The following is a 19,913-nucleotide window of genomic DNA, read 5'->3' on the forward strand; positions in this document are numbered from 1 at the left end:
CAACATTTATGGGATTTGGTGATTGTAATCGCTTTAGTTTTTTTTACTGAAGAGGGGATTAAACCTCAAAACCCACTGGAGGGGGGTTTAAACTCACAATTCTCTGGAGAGGGGTTAAAACTCGAAACCTCCTTTTGCTACTCTCATGGAATTTGGTGACTGTAGTTTGCTTTAATTTTTCATATTGAACCTCAAACCTCCTCTCAAAATCCTCTGGATGGTGATTTTGAGCCTAAAACCCTCATTGGCTACGTTAATGGAAGTTAGTGATTGTTCTTTGTTTTAGTTTTTTCATTGGAGTTTTTAACCTCAAATGCCCCAGGTATTGCTGGCTTAACATTAAAATATCCCCTCTAATAAAAAATAAAGCAAAACAACATTCACAAAATTATTTCATTTTGGAACGATAAATTGAACCATGAATCTCCCCCCCCCCTCCTCAGGCTACGCTCATGCTTTCAAAAAAAATGAGTGATTAATCAATTTGATATCAATACATTAACTCCAAAATATGTCATAATTTTGAACATTTGATGTCTGTCAATAACTTTGCATATGTTTTTCTTATATTTCTATGTTTTACAATGAAACAGATCAGTGGGTCTTCTCTGTGTTATAGTATTGTTATGACCCGTGAAGCTAAAGTAGCTAAGTCCCAGAAGAGCTATGTCAGAACCTATGATTATTATGAACCAGGTAAAGTGAACATTTTAGGGTTTGGCATTAAATTTACCTACATGTAAATATTCATAGAAAATAAGGCTTAATGTTCCTTGCATTAAAAAAGAATAATTATTTAGAAAAAAGAAAAATAAAAAACAAAACTTTATTTGTACCAAAAGAAAACAAAACTATCTATTCCCAACATTGTGTGAACATTGAGTAGTTTATATTCCATACTGTTCTGTGCTCTATGATACTTATTTAATATCAGTATTTTCTTTATTGGTCCCTTACATTAGCGCTAATCAGCAAAATTGAATAATTGTGTACTGAAATTGGCCGGTGAAACAAACTAAAATAAAATACCTCTTTATTGGAAGTTACATATTATCCTATAGATATTTAAAAATGATTTTATCACAATTTTTATAGTGGTCTTATTTTTATGTTGTTTTTTTTTTAAATAAAAGCTAATCAAGCAACAGTGTTCTATCAGCCCCGAACTTTAAGAGACTCAACTGTCTGTGATGTTTGCCTCAACTGTTGCCCATAGATGAAGAGGACACAATAGGACAAACTTCCAGCACTAATCATGCTAACTACTAAACAGAATAAATCATTATTAAACTGTATAGAGGTTGTTCTGTGTTATTTAATTTGAACCAACAATGTTTACAATGCACACTTCTGTAAGGTGTATATCAAGTGAAATAAATATAATATCATGAATATTAAATGCGAAATCATTATTTGTAATAAAAATATATATCCAATAAAATGAATACCTTCAAAGATTATGTCATTTATATATTGTGCCTGAGCATGTAATTTCATATACAAATATTGACATTTAAAATAATGACATTAAAAAAAAACTAAATTCAATTAAAAATAATGGGCACAGTAATAGATTGCACTAGATCAGCACTGGCCCATCACTAATTCTCCTACTTCCGGATGATTAAAAATTCGACATTTTTAACTATTATTTATTTATAATGAATGTGAAACAAAGTTAACACTTTTCTCATTCAAAATTATAATATAGACCTATATATATAAATCTTGTCTTCCGAAGATTGATGTGGAGTGCAGTACATCGTAGAAGATGGTGATTTTTAGAAATCAGTTCGCTGCTAGCACACATTGCACAACACTTTTTTTATGGGGAGGGGGGGAGTAGGCTATAGCATACTAGAATTTATGGGCCAAAAGTAGTGTGGGGAAGTGTTTGAATGCATGTGAAACATGAGTAACATGTAGCCTATGTCTAGTAGCTAAGAGTAGAATTCAGACCACTTCTAGAGTTTACTGATCCTATAATTCCACGTTTTTGAAAAGTGAAAGTAGATCTAATCCAATGGCATACACGTTTTGTAAAGTTTGTTTGAAACAATATCACAGTTCAAAGTATCACAAATAGTAATATCTATATAGAAATATTTATAAAATATAGACAATGTAATTTTGTATATAAACTGGTCAACACTGATGAAGCCTTAAAGAATCCAGTGTATCAAGAACTCCTTTTATTCTGTTTATTGTTTAGCTTCTCAGACAAAGCTACTGGCATAAAAGGAAGTTTTTCTGGTGCAACATACTGGACCTGAAGAGAAACAAATGTTACATTTTATGTACACAGCTTTTAGGCCTAATTGTTGTTGAGCTCTCTAATAGAACAAATATTTACAACTAGTCTGTCTTTATAAGGATGATATAATTTTGAAAAATCTGCAAACATTTATTTGTTTAAATAATAATAATAATTTAATTTAATTGTGTTGTTAAAAAACTTAATGAAGAATCAAAACGTTTTGACGGAGCAGCGCTGTTTTGAATTCACTGCAGCATGTTGACCTAGTCATTAAATGTAGGCCTACCAGCCATTGTAGAAATCAAGGTTGGATAACTGCCACAAGCTCGTTTAGATAACTCTGTGTACTCTCTTATCAACTACAAATGTTCCTTCCAACAAGAAATAATTACGTCCTACACGTATTTATGTTTTAATCTTGTTTTTTCACATTCATCTTTCCCTTAGTCTATTGGACTCTTGGGGCACTACGCCAGAATTGTCCACTGTCTTTCTCCACTACTCTGTCTTTTGCTTTTGATAGAACCTCTTTCAATGTCAGGCCCATCCATATTTTTAGGTTTTCTTCCCAAAGTTTTCTCTGTCTGCCTCTTCTTCTTTTCCCTGGTACTGTTCCCCGAAGGAAGGTCCTTGTAAGCTCCGAAGAGATGACCTTTTAATATAACCATAGAATTTTAGTTTCTGTATTTTAGTGGCCCCCGAAAGGAGAAAAGAAGCTATTATTAGTTTTGTGTGGAATGTCTGTCCGTCTGTCCTGTTTAGATCTCATAAACTAGAAAAGATAGTGAAAATCCGACATCATAATATTTTAGACCATTCAAAGTACTGATGCAATGGCTACTTTTTTTCTTTTCTGAAAGCAAAAAATCGAATTTTTTAAATCGCAAGTAGGTTTTTCATAAAAATAAAACAATTTTACAACTATTCACTATTAAACACTGGAGGCATTTAAGTAGGGGAGATGATTATTCACCATATTTTTAACACATTTATGCAAACGGTTGTAAATTTTTTATCAAAAAAATATTTTTTTAAAAAATGTATTGCTAAGTTAAGTAAGTTTTGTTATACTACTACATTTACACACAAAAATCTATTTAGTATGCATACAAGTAGGACACAATTTAAAACAGCAATTAATAAGTAGTTTTTCATATTATTGCATGAAGTGCAGAGCTGCACTATGGCTATATTTTTTTTTTCAGAAATGTTTTTTTTCTTAAGGAATAAGAGATTGACCATTTACAAAACAGTTAGATCAATTAGATATTCATTATAAGACATCAGATAGGCCAGATTCCCATCTAACTTCACATATACTTTCACCTATCCTTTGTTCTGCTGGACCACTGAGGCACCACACAAGATCTGTCAATCTTCTTTCTCCATTCTTCTCTGTCATTTGTCTTTGATAGAATTTCATTCTGATGTTCTTTCTGAAAATATTGAAACCTGCCTTTTTACCTGCTTGGGTGGACCACTTCTGGCGCCGATTTAGAGTTTTTGTGTTTCCACAGAAACTGTCTTTATAACCTTGTTTTTAATAGTTAGCATGTTTTTGTCATTTGTTTGTGATTCTTCTGTACCATTTCAATTCCATTGCTAGGATCCTCCTCACTAGCTCGAAGTGTTTACTAGAAACTCAAATACTGCTAAGATAATTGTATTCCTGCCTGATTTCATGTTCTATAATATCACTAAAGAAGAAGAACTTGTAGGTTGTTAGAACTGGCCTCATTTACGCAGCTGCAGACAGAGACTCTTTCAATGCCGACCACATTGTACGTCGGATCACTAAAGATTAAGAAAAGATAACTCCAGAAGTACAAATAATAATGATAATGTAAACCTGGCTATTTGTGATGAGAATTAAGGCTGGCATCTCAACCTTTGTTTCAAGTGCTGAATTCAATTAAAAGTGTGAGAATTAAGGCTGGCATCTCAACCTTTGTTTCAAGCGCTGAATTCCATTAAAAGTGTGTGACATGTTGTGTAATGTTTCAGAAACAAAATTGGATATCATTTATTAATTCAATATTAACTTCATAGTACTGATGGTTCATTAAATCAATTTTAACTTTTCAATATTAACTTCATAGTACTGATGATTTATTAGTTCAATATTAACTTCATAGTACTGATAATTTATTAGTTCAATAGTAACTTCATAGTGCTGATGATTTATTAGTTCCGTAATAACTTCATAGTGCTGATGATTTATTAGTTCAATAGTAACTTCATAGTACTGAAGATTTGTTAATTCAAAAGTAGCTTCATAGTACTGAAGATTTGTTAATTCAATAGTAACTTCATAGTACTGATGATTTATTAGTTCAATATTAACTTCATAGTACTGATGATTTATTAGTTCAATATATTAACATCATAGTACTGATGATTTATTAGTTCAATATATTAACATCATAGTACTTAAAGACTTTGCATGAAGAAAAGTTGGTTGTGAAGATGTAAAGAGGCCAAGCAGAGAGCATTAATCTGGACACAACTTAGCAGCACCCTTAAATCTAGGATTTAATAGTGATGATAATGCATTAATGTATTGGTTAGTGTAGGTATGCATTAGATAAGATAACACTAGACTAATGAATGAACTGACCTCTCTTTGGTGAATAATATCTGCTGCCTCACTGGGCAACATAAACCACCTGAGTTCATCGGCATCTCCCTTGTATTCCAATGTCTGATCACTAAGGTCATATTGATTGGGCTAAACAAAAATTAGGTTTATAATTGAAATCTTCAAATATAAAAATAGTTTAAGAAGACAAAATCAGCTTGAGTTCATTAAAGTTCAAACTAAATTTTATATTTTTCTACTTTAAAAAACCAAAACACATTTATGCATATAAAACAATCTCTATTATAAAACAATGTCTACTATAAAATCAATCTCTAATCTAAAACAATCTCTAATAAAAAAAACAACTTACTTTACTGACATCATTTAAAATGTATGTAGCTCTTTCAATAATCTCCTGTTGATTAAGAAAGAAATGTCATTCTTTTAATCAAAGTAAATGCCTGATCTAATTTGTTATAAGTATAGTATAATAATAGAGGCTGTCTCAGTATTTTTCAACGCTTTGCTAAGTCTTCTCACTGAGCACAGTCGACTTGTGCCATGCAATTTAATGCATTTTATGGATGGATTAAAAAGTCATAGCCAAAAGGTTGTTTTATTGTGACCAAGCGTCATGTGATTTTTGCTGAATATGCCCTCCAACAGAATGAATTATGCATACCAAGAGTAGCAGTAATACTGAGACCAGTACAAGGAAAGCTCAATTAGGAATGCCCTTGTTTAACATGCCTTCAAACCTTTATGGAGAACCTGCAAGAAAGAAAGCTTGCCGGCGATATCGGTTAACCACGCAGGAGGATCTAAGCCTAAGGAAGTAACTACAGCTGTCCTTTGTGTTAGTTATGATATTTACAAATTGTAAATTTTTCTTAAGTGAATTACAATTATACCTTTACAGTGAATTAAAAATTAAACCAAAGGCAAGATAAAACATATTTACATCATAATCCAATCCAGGGAATCTCTTAAATATTGGTGTATTTGTGTCTTTATATCTCTCTTGACTGCTTGATGATTTCATGCATGAAAATCCCTTAGTAAAGTTGATATCTTTAAGGCTTTTGTCTGGCTGAAATGTCTGTCAGTAAACAGAAAACAAATACAATTTACAAACAATAAAAGCACTGATATTTTCAGGGAGAATGTTGCTAGTTCTAAAATGATTGCTGAAACTCAATAGCCCCAAAATGGAAACTAATTAATAAAATCTTCAAACATACCTGCTCTTCTCTGTACCACCATTTACCAGTTTTTCTCTCAAAGTCAAACTGTAATGATGTAATTACACATTTTCTTTTTCATTTTAAAGAAGACAAAAAAAAACAAAAACAACAAAGAATAGTCATATTTCTTTGAACTTAATTATTTAAAGCATCAAACTTTTTAAAGATTGAAAACTTGCCAGTGGTAATAGTTTCCAGCCATGATCAGCCATCAGTAAAATGGCTTTCTTGATAAAATTAATGCATTTTGCTGAAGCAAAAAATGGAAGATTCAGACGAACAAATCCAGGTCTGGATAATAAAAAAAAATGCCCATTTCTAAATGTTCCACAATCTTTTAAGTTAATGTCTTGTACATTTGTTTTATAAGGTATCAGAAATGACCATGCATTTTGGTTTTTATTATCACATTTAGGGTTAGGGTTATTGTGCATATTAAATACCTTTACTACTTCTATTTTCAAACAACAGAAATGACAAGAGTGGTTGTTACTAAATTTAGAACTGAAAGGATGTTGCGGAGAACTTCTCACTTGAAACTAAAATAATAATAATAATAATAATAATCTTTATTATCCGTAATAAATAAATAGTTTCTTAAAAATAATTTTCCATTTTTGCTTTAAAATCCAAAGTTCTATAAAATTAAAAAAAAATCATCTTTAGGCAAGACTTACTGTTTTAAAAAATAAAAGTATCTACGAATTTACAAATGGACACAAAAGAAAGGTTCACTTTTTCCCCATTTTGAGCCAATCTCTTTAACATCATCCATATATCATTACACTCTGTCCTGATGTCCCCCTTCCCATAGTAGGCCTACTGTTTTGGTTTGTGGTATATATTTAGGCTTTAAAGTTATATTAGCAAGCTAAAACAAGTATCCTTCATTTTTATAGTTAAAATAATGGTTTCTAGATTATCTTCTCCTAAAGCAGAATGTAACCTTGTAAAAATAATAATAAATAAATAAATAGCATATAAAAGTTTTGAAATTTCTGTAAAATAAAACTGCCCCCTAAGTGTCAGTTGAGTGGGGGAATCGACCCAATTCTCCCCCTTTTTTATTCAAAGGATTCGCCAGTTAGTTTGAGACACAAATCTTACATTTTCCTGATCTTTTATCTCTTAATGAGTTATTGTATTACTTGCATATAATGAGTTAGTGTATTACTTGAATATAATGAGTTAGTGTATTACTTGAATATAATGAGTTAGTGTATTACTTGAATATAATGTTATCAAGTCCATCATAACTTTCAATGTTTGATTCACTGTTTTTTTCTCTATCTGCTGTCCTATTGGATTCTGTGATAAATTTTTCATATCTTTGGGCAACTTCTTCTGACATTCCCATCAGTTCCTGCAAGAAAATTAATTTGTTATGAGAATTTCATTTATGTATTGTTCCCGTCTTCTGTTGTGCATGTATATATGGTGTATATAAAGATTCTAGAAATAAAACATCACCCTTTGGGTCAGGATTTTGTGATTTTACCATAACAAAAGAGATATAAGACACCGATGCCAAAAACAAACAGACACAAACACTCTTTTAGTTCCCTGGCAATCAAATCATTAAATAGAAACAACCTGATATAAACTTTTCACTTCTAAATTATGAGCGAGTCAGGTGTGAATGTACATTTTTTTTTTTATAGTTACAATGTTTTGTTTGGTGTAATGCACAAATTGTAAAACAAATTTCCTTACGGACAATAAATATTATTATTATTATTATTATTATTATTATTATTATTATTATTAATAAATTAATGTTTAGGAATATTTTGCGCATCGTCTTCTAAGATACAGAAATTTTACAAAGAGAATTAGATAAATTACACAACTTTTACAAAGAGAATTAGATGAATTACAGAACTTTTACTAAGAGAATAAAGATGAATTACAGAAATTGTACAAAGAGCATTACATGAATTACAGAAATTTCACAAAGAGAATTTGATGAATTACAGAAATTTTACAATGAGAATTAGATGAATTACAGAAATTGTACAAAGAGAATAAGATGAATTACAGAAATTTTACAAAGAGAATTAGATGAATTACAGAAATTTTACAAAGAGAAATAGATGAATTACAGAAATTTTACAAAGAAAATTAGAAGAAATATGGAAATTGTACCAAGAGAATTAGATGAATTTCACAACTTTTACAAAGAGAATTAGATTAATTACAGAACTTTGACAAAGAAAATAAAGATGAATTATGGAAATTGTACCAAGATTATTAGATGAATTACAGAAATTTTACAAAGAGAATTAGATGAATTATGGAAATTGTACCAAGAGAATTAGATGAATTTCACAATTTTTACAAAGAGAAATAGATGAATTACAGAACTTTTACAAAGAGAATAAAGATGAATTACAGAAATTGTACAAAGAGAATTAGATGAATTACAGAAATTTTACAAACAGAATAAAGATGAATTACAGAAATTGTACAAAGAGAATTAGATGAATTACAAAAATTTTACAAAGAGAATTAGATGAATAACAGATATTGTACAAAGAGATTTAGATGAATTACAGAAATTTTACAAAAAAAATTAGATGAATTATGGAAATCGTACCAAGAGAATTAGATGAATTTCACAACTTTTACAAAGAGAATTAGATAAATTACAGAAATTGTACAAAGAAAATAAAGATGAATTACAGAAATTGTACAAAGAGAATTAGATGAATTACAGAAATTTTACAAAGAGAAATAGATGAATTACAGATATTGTACAATGAAAATTAGATGAATTACAGAAATTTTACAAAGAAAATTAGATGAATTATGGAAATCGTACCAAGAGAATTAGATGAATTACAGAACTTTTACAAAGACAATAAAGATGAATTACAGAAATTGTACAAAGAGAATTAGATGAATTACAGAAATTTTACAAAGAGAATTAGATGAATTACAGAAAATGTACAAAGGAAAGTAGATGAAATATGGAAATTGTACCAAGAGAATTAGATGAATTACACAACTTTTACAAAGAGAATTAGATGAATTACACAACTTTTACAAAGAGAATTAGATGAATTACACAACTATTACAAAGAGAATTAGATAAATTACACAACTTTTACAAAGAGAATTAGATGAATTACAGAACTTTTACTAAGAGAATAAAGATGAATTACAGAAATTGTACAAAGAGCATTACATGAATTACAGAAATTTCACAAAGAGAATTTGATGAATTACAGAAATTTTACAATGAGAATTAGATGAATTACAGAAATTGTACAAAGAGAGTAAGATGAATTACAGAAATTTTACAAAGAGAATTAGATGAATTACAGAAATTTTACAAAGAGAAATAGATGAATTACAGAAATTTTACAAAGAAAATTAGAAGAAATATGGAAATTATACCAAGAGAATTAGATGAATTTCACAACTTTTACAAAGAGAATTAGATTAATTACAGAACTTTGACAAAGAAAATAAAGATGAATTATGGAAATTGTACCAAGATTATTAGATGAATTACAGAAATTTTACAAAGAGAATTAGATGAATTATGGAAATTGTACCAAGAGAATTAGATGAATTTCACAATTTTTACAAAGAGAAATAGATGAATTACAGAACTTTTACAAAGAGAATAAAGATGAATTACAGAAATTGTACAAAGAGAATTAGATGAATTACAGAAATTTTACAAACAGAATAAAGATGAATTACAGAAATTGTACAAAGAGAATTAGATGAATTACAAAAATTTTACAAAGAGAATTAGATGAATAACAGATATTGTACAAAGAGATTTAGATGAATTACAGAAATTTTACAAAAAAAATTAGATGAATTATGGAAATCGTACCAAGAGAATTAGATGAATTTCACAACTTTTACAAAGAGAATTAGATAAATTACAGAAATTGTACAAAGAAAATAAAGATGAATTACAGAAATTGTACAAAGAGAATTAGATGAATTACAGAAATTTTACAAAGAGAAATAGATGAATTACAGATATTGTACAATGAGAATTAGATGAATTACAGAAATTTTACAAAGAAAATTAGATGAATTATGGAAATCGTACCAAGAGAATTAGATGAATTACAGAACTTTTACAAAGACAATAAAGATGAATTACAGAAATTGTACAAAGAGAATTAGATGAATTACAGAAATTTTACAAAGAGAATTAGATGAATTACAGAAAATGTACAAAGGAAAGTAGATGAAATATGGAAATTGTACCAAGAGAATTAGATGAATTACACAACTTTTACAAAGAGAATTAGATGAATTACACAACTTTTACAAAGAGAATTAGATGAATTACACAACTATTACAAAGAGAATTAGATGAATTACACAACTTTTACAAAGAGAATTAGATGAATTACACAACTTTTACAAAGAGAATAAAGATGAATTACAGAAATTGTAGAAAGAGAATTAGATGAATTACAGAAATTTTACAAAGAGAATTAGATGAATTACACAACTTTTACAAAGAGAATTAGATGAATTACAGAACTTTTACAAAGAGAATAAAGATGAATTACAGAAAATGTACAAAAAAATTAGATGAATTATGGAAATTGTACCAAGAGAATTAGATGAATAACACAACTTTTACAAAGAGAATTAGATGAATTACACAACTTTTACAAAGAGAATTAGATGAATTACACAACTTTTACAAACAGAATTAGATGAATTACACAACTTTTACAAAGAGAATAAAGATGAATTACAGAAATTGCAGAAAGAGAATTAGATGAATTACACAACTTTTACAAAGAGAATTAGATGAATTACAGAACTTTTACAAAGAGAATTAGATGAATTACAGAAATTGTACAAAGAGAATAAAGATGAATTACAGAAATTGTAGAAAGAGATTTAGATGAATTACACAACTTTTACAAAGAGAATTAGATGAATTTCAAATTTTTACAAAGAGAATTAGATGAATTACAGAAATTTTACAAAGAGAATTAGATGAATTACAGAAATTGTACAAAGAGAATTAGATGAATTTCAAATTTTTACAAAGAGAATTAGATGAATTACAGAAATTTTACAAAGAGAATTAGATGAATTACAGAAATTGTACAAAGAGAATAAAGATGAATTACAGAAATTGTAGAAAGAGATTTAGATGAATTACACAACTTTTACAAAGAGAATTAGATGAATTTCAAATTTTTACAAAGAGAATTAGATGAATTACAGAAATTTTACAAAGAGAATTAGATGAATTACAGAAATTGTACAAATAGAATTAGATGAATTACAGAAATTGTACAAAGACAATTAGATGAATTACAGAAATTTTACAAAGAGAGATGAATTACAGAAATTGTACAAAGACAATTAGATGAATTACAGAAATTTTACAAAGAGAATTAGATGAATTACAGAAATTGTACAAAGAGAATTAGATGAATTACAGAAATGGGATATGATTGAATAATAATAGTAATAATAATAATAATAATCTTTATTGTCCGTATGGAAGTTTGTCTTACAATTTGTCCATTACACCAAACAAAAAACATTATAACTATAAGAAACCAAAGTGTACATTCACACCAGACTCACTCATAATTTACATGCATGACGCAGAGGACGTAATCATCTTCTTTTTTAAAATAACGTCCGTATTATATAAGATAAGATAAGATAAGTCTGGATCTAAATGTCTATCATTGGAATATTATAAAACCTAGTAGGCCTATATCTATACTTTTTCTTAACCAGGATTCTCTCTCGGGGAGGAAAGGAGGATCTGATGGAGTAAAAAATGTTCCATATTTTAAAATCTAACATTCATTAGTTATTAAAAGAAAAAGTATCGCTGTATAAGTTGCACAAAGGCAGTATTGTCATTTTTTAAAAAGTTTTTTTTTTTAGTTGTTGTTTTTCTTGTAACTTGTTCTGTCCCTTTATTTACAGCAGAAGTTTTGTTAACTATGGATACACACATTATAGGTGGAATACAATATATATAAATCATGGGCGTAGCCAGGGGGGGGTTCTTGGGGTTCAAACCCCCCCGAAATGAAATCCCTCCCCCCGAAAGGGGAGGGGAACGGAATTAAGTGACTGATTTTTGCTTTTATTTGGTTTATTTTAGGTGAGATTTTAATACTAAATCATCACTTACCACAGCACAGCCGAGGCAGTTTTGAGTAAAAAACCCTCTACCAGGGGGTTTTGAGTTTAAATCCCCCTACCAGGGGGTTTTGAGATTTAAAAAAACCCTATCAGGGGGTTTTGAGATACAAATCCATCTACCAGGGGGCTTTGAGTTTAAAACCCCCTACAGGGGGTTTTGAATTTTAAACCCCCTACCAGAGGTTTATGCAGTTAAATCCCCCTCTTCTATAAAACAAAACAAAAAAAAAAGGAAACAACAATCCCCAAATTCCAACAGCACAGTTGAGGAAGATTTTAATTTTAAACCCCCCGCCAAAATTTACGATAAACCCCATCTTCAAAATAAAAAAAGCAAATTACACACTCAAAATTCTATGAGCGTAGCCAAAGGGGTTTTGAGTTTCAACCCCCCCCCTCCAGTTGGGGTTTGAAGCTAAAAAGTACCTCTTCAATATAAAAAAAAGAAAATTACACACTATAAAATCTATGAGCGTAGCCAAAGGGGTTTTGAGTGTAAATCCCCCTCCTCCAGATAATTTTGAGTTTAAAATTCCCCTACAGAGCGTTTAGAGTTGAAAACCTCTCTCTTCAATATTATTTTAAAGCAAACTACAGTCACCAAATTCTATGATCGTAGCTAAATGGGGTTTTGAATTAAAAACAAAACAAAAAAAAGTCTAGAGATTTCTTAGTTTAAAACCCTTTAACAGATGATTTGACGAAAAAACTTTCCTTTTCGATATAAAATCTAAAGCGAAATACAGGCATGTAATTCCAAGAGCGTAGTCAAGAAAGGTTACAAATTTTTACCAGTGGCTTGGGCTCCATTAATAAAGTGTGAATAGTCTTCTGCCGAAATTGAAAATCATTACATGTATCTCAACAAAGATGGCTAAGAAAGATTTTAAGAGTCAGTCATAGCGATCGGGTCTAAATCAAAGAAATCATATGCCGAACTGGGAGTCGAATCCTTAGTAATGTTGTGACAGAGCGTCGCATGAGGTTTTGCGGGACATGTTCTCACACAAAATGAATTACGCAAAATAAGAGTTGCGGATATAGCTTGCCGGAAAATACGCCGAACGGCGCGAGAGGGTCAGTAAGAATAGCACATTAGGTTTTTCAAATAAAACTTTTTAGTAGCAAGATAATGCACTGTAGATACCTCAGAATATGCATTTTGTTGGCTTTCAATACCAGAAATAGTGCCCGGCGGCGGGGCTTGGCCCCGCGCTGGGGGAGCGCTGCGAACTCCCCCAGAACCTCTTGCTAGCAAGGGCGGGGAGTCTACAATGCACAATAAACTTCCGAAAGGGTCAGATGTAATAAAGATTAATTATGTACACACACACACACATATATATATATATATATATATATATATATATATATATATATATATATATATATATATAAATTTTTCGCGGGGGGGGGGATTCCCCCAAAACCCTCCCCGAAAAAAAATCCTGGCTACGCCCATGATATAAATAGTTTGCTTTTGATGCCTTTGGTGAATTGATTATAGATATTGTTGATAAGCTATGTATTTTCAATGATATATGATTATTTTTTTTATATTTTTTTAGCACTATTAAGTTGGTAACTATGTTATTTAATTTATCGAGCTTATCATTGTTTATTTTACCATCTGTTCTCTTTTCATTGTTTACGATTTTCTAAAGGTTTTATTATATGAGCTCAATCAGCATTTGAAAAATCAAAATGTTAGCAAAGAGCAGATAACTTTCATAACAGTTATGTTTGAATCTATTAGGGACTTACACTTGTGAACCCGATTTTGTTTTTAACAGTGCTTGTAACATTAGCAAACTTACAGTATTCTTTATCCTGTCTTCTTTGTTTAACGCCTATCACTTGGGACTTTTTGTTTTATTTAACATTGTGATTTCTGATTGAACCAATCGCACGCATCCATCCTTGTCGTGGATTTCCCCCATTCAATATTCTCGGAATGAAGCATTAAGCCAGTTCCCCAACTAAAATGTGAGCGCTCCTTGTAAAATGACTTCCCTACTGGCTTCCATTAAATAATCAATGAGTGCATGTCATCTGTCTACCTATTTCCTCCCCCACTTTATTTAACTCAATGAGTGCATGTCATCTGTCTACCTATTTGCTCCACTTTATTTAACTCAATGAGTGCATGTCATCTGTCTACCTATTTGCTCCACTTTATTTAACTCAATGAGTGCATGTCATCTGTCTACCTATTTCCTCCCCCACTTTATTTAACTCAATGAGTGCATATCATCTGTCTACCTATATCCTCCACTTTATTTAAAATTGGTCAATGAATACTATTAGACCCCTAGATCTATTACATCTAAACCTCAATACAAAAAAACTAGTGTAAGTCAAAATCATAAAACAAAAATTGTAATCACTATTTATAAAATACTTACTAAGCCATACAAAGCTGCGCAAGCACACCCGCTGCGTACTTGAAGGCCAAACAATTGATTCAACACCAGGGCTACAAAGTCGTGGTGCAGTAGTCTGCCGGTGTGAGGGTTGCGAAACAATAAGGAAAAAATTGGAAGCCTCTCCACTTTGATACAGCCCAGTATTAGAAGGTCTGGATGTTTAGACCAGGCAGACAAGGCCTGTCTAAGGGAAAAGGAGATAACAATATAACTCATTCATATTGTTTATGTAGAGAAAAAAAATGTTCGCATTCCTAAAACCAAAAGTAGTCGTTCAACCTATTTTTAGCATGGTACAAAGTATAATGAAACCAAATTATAGGGGGGGGGGGGAGGGGGATCGCTAAAAACATCTACATCCACTGTCATCCAAAACTGAGGAGTCAAAGAATTTTCAGTTTTTACTTTCGTTAATATAATATTTTGGATAGTGGTGTTTTTGTTACAGCCTAAATTGAGGTCAACACTCTGGCTGGCAATACTGTGAGGAGACAAAATTTCTAAAAAGGCATCCTTCAAGCAAAGCTGGCTAAACAACGTAAAACAATGGAGCGGCCTCTCAGCTGCTGGCCAGGAGAAGTGGAGGGATTTGGTTAACGAACTTTCACAGCACATTTTTTATGTTTTGAAAAACAAAAAGAGAACGACTTTGAATGAGATGAGGTTCTGGGCCTTAGCTCTGGTAGTAACGTTGTTACCAACCAATCAGTTCATCCTTCCCCCAGAGTTGGCTCTAAAGTCTATATTATAGTCTTTAGGAAGGGTAACGATACAGTTTTAAATCAACACATTGCAGGTCAGCAGGAGTGTAGCACTCAGGAGCTGGGTGACCCTCTTATATATAAAGCGTTTCGTAATTCAACTGATTCAGGTCCTCTGAGATATTACTCGCCATATTGTTTTTAACAATTTTTAACAAAACATTCTTTCTAAATTTAATAATGACTTACTGGAAGTATTCTGTTTCTCTCTCCATAATAAATTGCGAGGTGAACGTATCCTTGAGTTTAAACACCAGACCAGCCCTAATAGATTCAATGATTGCAGGAGTGCCGCCTTCCTCTCTGTGCTCAGGCTCAGCATAGTATTTGTGATTTTGTCGGCGAACCTTGAATAGGTCAAATAAATAAAGAAGTTACAAAGCATTGATTAATTTAGTTCTATTTTAGTGGACGAAAACAAAAGTATACAAATTAAAATACATTAAAACATTTATTTAACATAATACTCATTTTTAAGGAATTCATAATTTTTATTAAATTAAAAAAAAACACTTTCTCAGAAAAGGTCAATAAAAAATTACTTACAAAAACAACTGTTCCTCCTCCAACACCATGGGGTACTTGATTTCTAAAGACCCATTTCTTGGCTATAAGAATCCCTGTCAATAATTTTAAGAAGATCATTAGTACACTATATCCGCCAACTGACGCTCCTACGCAAGTAAATTAGAAATAGTGGTAAACATTCCAACAACGATGAACATCAGAAAATGAGATTAAGAATGAAATAGAAAAGAATAAAAGCGATTCCCCAGGAAGACAGAAAAAGAAATTTGTCTCCAAACTATGTGTGTGTGTGTGTGTAAATCAAGTGTATGAAAGTTAATGAAGTCAATAAACTTGTTCAACGTGTTTAGTAGGGCATTTCATTTTATCTAGAGCTAGTTGTTTTCTAAATAATTGTGACTAAAAAGCGATGGTGGAGGACCTGAAGTCATTCTCCAGAAAACAAAAATGTAAATTTTATGGAATTTAAACCTAACAAGGTTACAAAGACAGTTTGTGTGGAAACGCAAACTCAAAATCGGCCCCGAAGTGGTCCACCTAGAGTTTTCACCAGGATTCGAACACGGGACTTCCGGTTCCAAGTGCTTTACCCCTCAGTCACAGCATCTCCATATTGAGTCCATATATTCATTTAGCGTACACTTATATTTTTAAAATAATAATTATTAACCTTATTCATACCTTCAAAATTAATAACATGTTACATGTAATAGAGAGAAACTAAAAAATATTTATTTTTCTAACAAAATTAGATACCTTGGCAACACGAAAAAAAAATTTCTTGACCTACTTTAAGCTACAATTGTGTACAAATGACTAAAGAAGACTTTCCCTCGAAAATAAAAATTAATATCTTCATTGATTGTCATTTGTCATACGAACTAGACAATGACTCATGGGCGTAGCCAGTCTCTCCCCCCCCCCCCGCGAATTTTTTTTTAGATGTATGTATGTGTGTGTACATAATCTTTATTGCATTCTGACCCTTCATTCTTTTGGAAGACGTTTATTGTGCCCTAGAAAAGGTTCTTCCATGAGTTAGTGGAAAAATTGTAGATTCCCCGCCACTACTAGCAATGGGGTCTGGGTAGTGCTAGCGCGGGGCGAAGCCCCGCCGCCAAGCACTATTTCTGATATTGAAATCCAACAAAATGCATATTCTTAGGTATCTACAGTGCATTTTCCTGCTATTAAAAAGTTTTATTTCAAAAACCTAATGTGCTATTCTTACTGACTTAGACCATCCCGCGCCATTCGGAGCATTTGACGTCAAGCTGTTTCCATAAAAATCTGTCACTGGTAATGTCTGAAGCCTCTTCCCAACTGCCATGAGGACCTCATTGAATGAGTGGCGTCAAGTTCTACTAGGATATCACTGCAACTCTTCTTATGCGTAATTCATTTTGTCGGAAAACATGTCCCGCAAACCTCATGCGTCGCTCTCTCACAATCTTACTAAAGGGTCGGCATAGGATTTCCTTGATTTAAACCCGATCTCTATAACTGACTCCTAAAATCTGTCTTAGCCATCTTTGTTGAGCCACATTTAGTGTTTTTCAATTTCGGCAATTTATTAAGGGAGCCCTGCCACTGGCAAAAATGTGTAACCTCTCTTGAATACGCTCTTGGAATTAAGTGACTGTAGTTTGCTTTAGATTTTATATCGAAAAGAGAAGTTTTATCGTCAAAATCATCTGTTGGGGGTTTTCCACCTCAAAATGCTCTGTAAGGGGGATCTTAAACTCAAAACCATCTGGAGGGGTTTTAAATTTAAAAAAAAACGCCATCTGTAGAAGAGGGGTTCAAACTCAAAACCCCCGATTGGATTGGCTACGCTCAAATAATTTTAGTTTGTAATAAAATAAACAAAATCAAAGCAAAAAATCATTCAATAAATTCCGATCCCCCCCCCCCCCAAGGGGAGGGGATTTCATTTCCGGGGGGGGGGTTGCTAGACATAGATCTAGCTAGATCTACACCTAGTTTTGGATCTAAATCTAGATTCAACATCTAAGTCTAGGTCTAGAACTTGATCTAAGTCAAGGTCTAGAACTAGATCTAGGTCTAGATCTAGAAATACATATACTGTCTAGAGTTAAGAGTACTCTTGAGTTAGATCTAAGACTAAGTCTATATCTAGATCTAAGCTAAGTCTAGATCTAGAATTAGATATAGAATCTTGATATAGAATCTACTATATCTAGACTAGAACTCGTATGAATTTACACGTTTAATCTTAAAATTACTAGACATAGGCCAATGTTATGATCATTTCCTCTTCTAGTTTCTGAGATCTAAACGGGATGGACGGACGGACAGACAGGCCACACAAAACTAATATCGTCTTTTCCCTTTTCGGGGGCCGCTAAAAATTGATTTTATTCAAATGTGATTTATGAACTCAGTAATATAATTTTTTAATTAAGAAAAGGCAGGAACGTAAAAAAAGAAACTAATTAAATTTCAGCTTATTTGTCCAAATCATTCTTAAATATTTCTTTTAAGTTCTAACAAAACATTCTCTCTTTATACTAAATATTTCAGTACATAGGAAGTGGACAAACTGATAGATCTAGCAGCCCATCAAACTCAAATATTTATTTACCACTGATTCCCTATTGTAGACCTGCTCGCCTTAATTAATTTATGATAGTTGTTGCGTGTGTGTGGATATAATATACAAAATCGGTGGAAAAAAATGATATATTTGAGTTGACCTAAAATAAATATGTTGTAATTTTGTTTATAAAAGTGTGTCCGCAACTCGAAGAGTTAGTGTCGGTCAAGCATGACTCGAGAGTTGGGAGAGAGTGTATTGACCAAATTCAATTCCTCCGGCTATCCGCCTGCACTATTATCGATATATTGGTTGTTGTTTTTTTTTTATTCATAAAACAGGTAGGCTTAGAGGTAGGGCCTATCTCTTTCTCTTCATTTGATATCTACTCATGATTCCAAGATTTCTAAATCTGTTGTCTACCTGCTTAGCATGGTGTGCGACAGAATACATATATGGATTTAAAGTATAAGAAAAAAGCAAATTATAGGCTTATTTAGATTTAGATTATTACGTCCTACACGTCCTACGCGTCTTCATAGGTCAATCTAGTCCTGCAAGTTTATCAATGACGTACTCTGCCAATGCATTCAAAAAAAAAAATGTAAAAAGCACAACGATAGGTGGACTGTGTTTGGGTGTGTAGACTCTACTGCTCTACCACACTGCCAGTGTCTTCTCATAGAGCATTCTAGTCAACTTATTTTTTAACAATCATACACTATTTAAAAATCAAAACAGTTGTATTAGGCAAATACTTCACAATGTTTATATTTACCTGGAGTCTGGGGACCTCCTAGAAATTTGTGAGTTGAAATAAAGATGGCATCTTTGTAAGCATCAGGCCTGAGAAAGAAAGACATTTGTCTAACAATCATTTGACAACAAAATAGAGAATTACAAACTCGATAATATTTTAACTATTGGAAACCAATAAGTGCTATAAATAAAACACAAGTTTATTCCATCTAGTGAACACTATCTTACCCGTCTTGGACGCAATTCATGTCTATCTCCACATATGGGGCTGCACAAGCAAAATCAAAGAACGCTAATCCTCCATATTTATGCATCATTTTAGAAATAGCTACAGTGTCTGTTAATATCCCTGTCACATTGGAGGCAGCTGAAAATGATCCTATTATGGTTCGTTTAGGACCATCCTGAATGTCCTGTAGAAAATAGTTTAGTACATTTGTTTAGTAGATTAAAAAAATCGAATTCTTGAATTTTCTTGCTTTAAAAATAATTTGTAAAGTGGTAACACCGACAGATATTTGTATAGAGAACCAGGACTGAGAGCCCATACACAGATGTTTGCTATAGAGCATCAGGACTTGAAGCCATACACAGATGTTTGCTATAGAGCATCAGGGCTTGAAGCCATACACAGA

General features: G+C 31.8%; 1 protein-coding gene and 1 pseudogene across 2 annotated transcripts in view; one reads left to right on the plus strand and one right to left on the minus strand.

Annotated features, from left to right (window-relative positions):
* LOC106052417 (CD109 antigen-like) overlaps positions 1 to 1,295 on the plus strand; it is a 101,998-nt pseudogene extending 100,703 nt beyond the window's left edge.
* Positions 1,296 to 1,409: 114 nt separating this feature from the next.
* LOC106050548 (uncharacterized) overlaps positions 1,410 to 19,913 on the minus strand; it is a 36,294-nt gene continuing 17,790 nt past the window's right edge. Inside the window, exons 7-18 of one of the 2 annotated variants that reach the window (XM_056039608.1) lie at positions 19,507 to 19,691; positions 19,298 to 19,365; positions 15,981 to 16,054; positions 15,624 to 15,781; positions 14,653 to 14,857; positions 7,309 to 7,445; positions 6,262 to 6,373; positions 6,080 to 6,127; positions 5,800 to 5,937; positions 5,209 to 5,253; positions 4,875 to 4,985; positions 1,410 to 2,269 (exon numbers count right to left, since the gene is read on the minus strand). In XM_056039608.1, the coding sequence (XP_055895583.1) occupies positions 2,180 to 2,269; positions 4,875 to 4,985; positions 5,209 to 5,253; positions 5,800 to 5,937; positions 6,080 to 6,127; positions 6,262 to 6,373; positions 7,309 to 7,445; positions 14,653 to 14,857; positions 15,624 to 15,781; positions 15,981 to 16,054; positions 19,298 to 19,365; positions 19,507 to 19,691 (1,371 nt within the window). In that variant the 3' untranslated portion in view covers positions 1,410 to 2,179. The other variant, XM_056039607.1, reaches the window with a different exon arrangement.

This window comes from Biomphalaria glabrata, chromosome 8, assembly GCF_947242115.1.
Source record: "Biomphalaria glabrata chromosome 8, xgBioGlab47.1, whole genome shotgun sequence".
NCBI lineage: Eukaryota > Metazoa > Mollusca > Gastropoda > Planorbidae > Biomphalaria > Biomphalaria glabrata.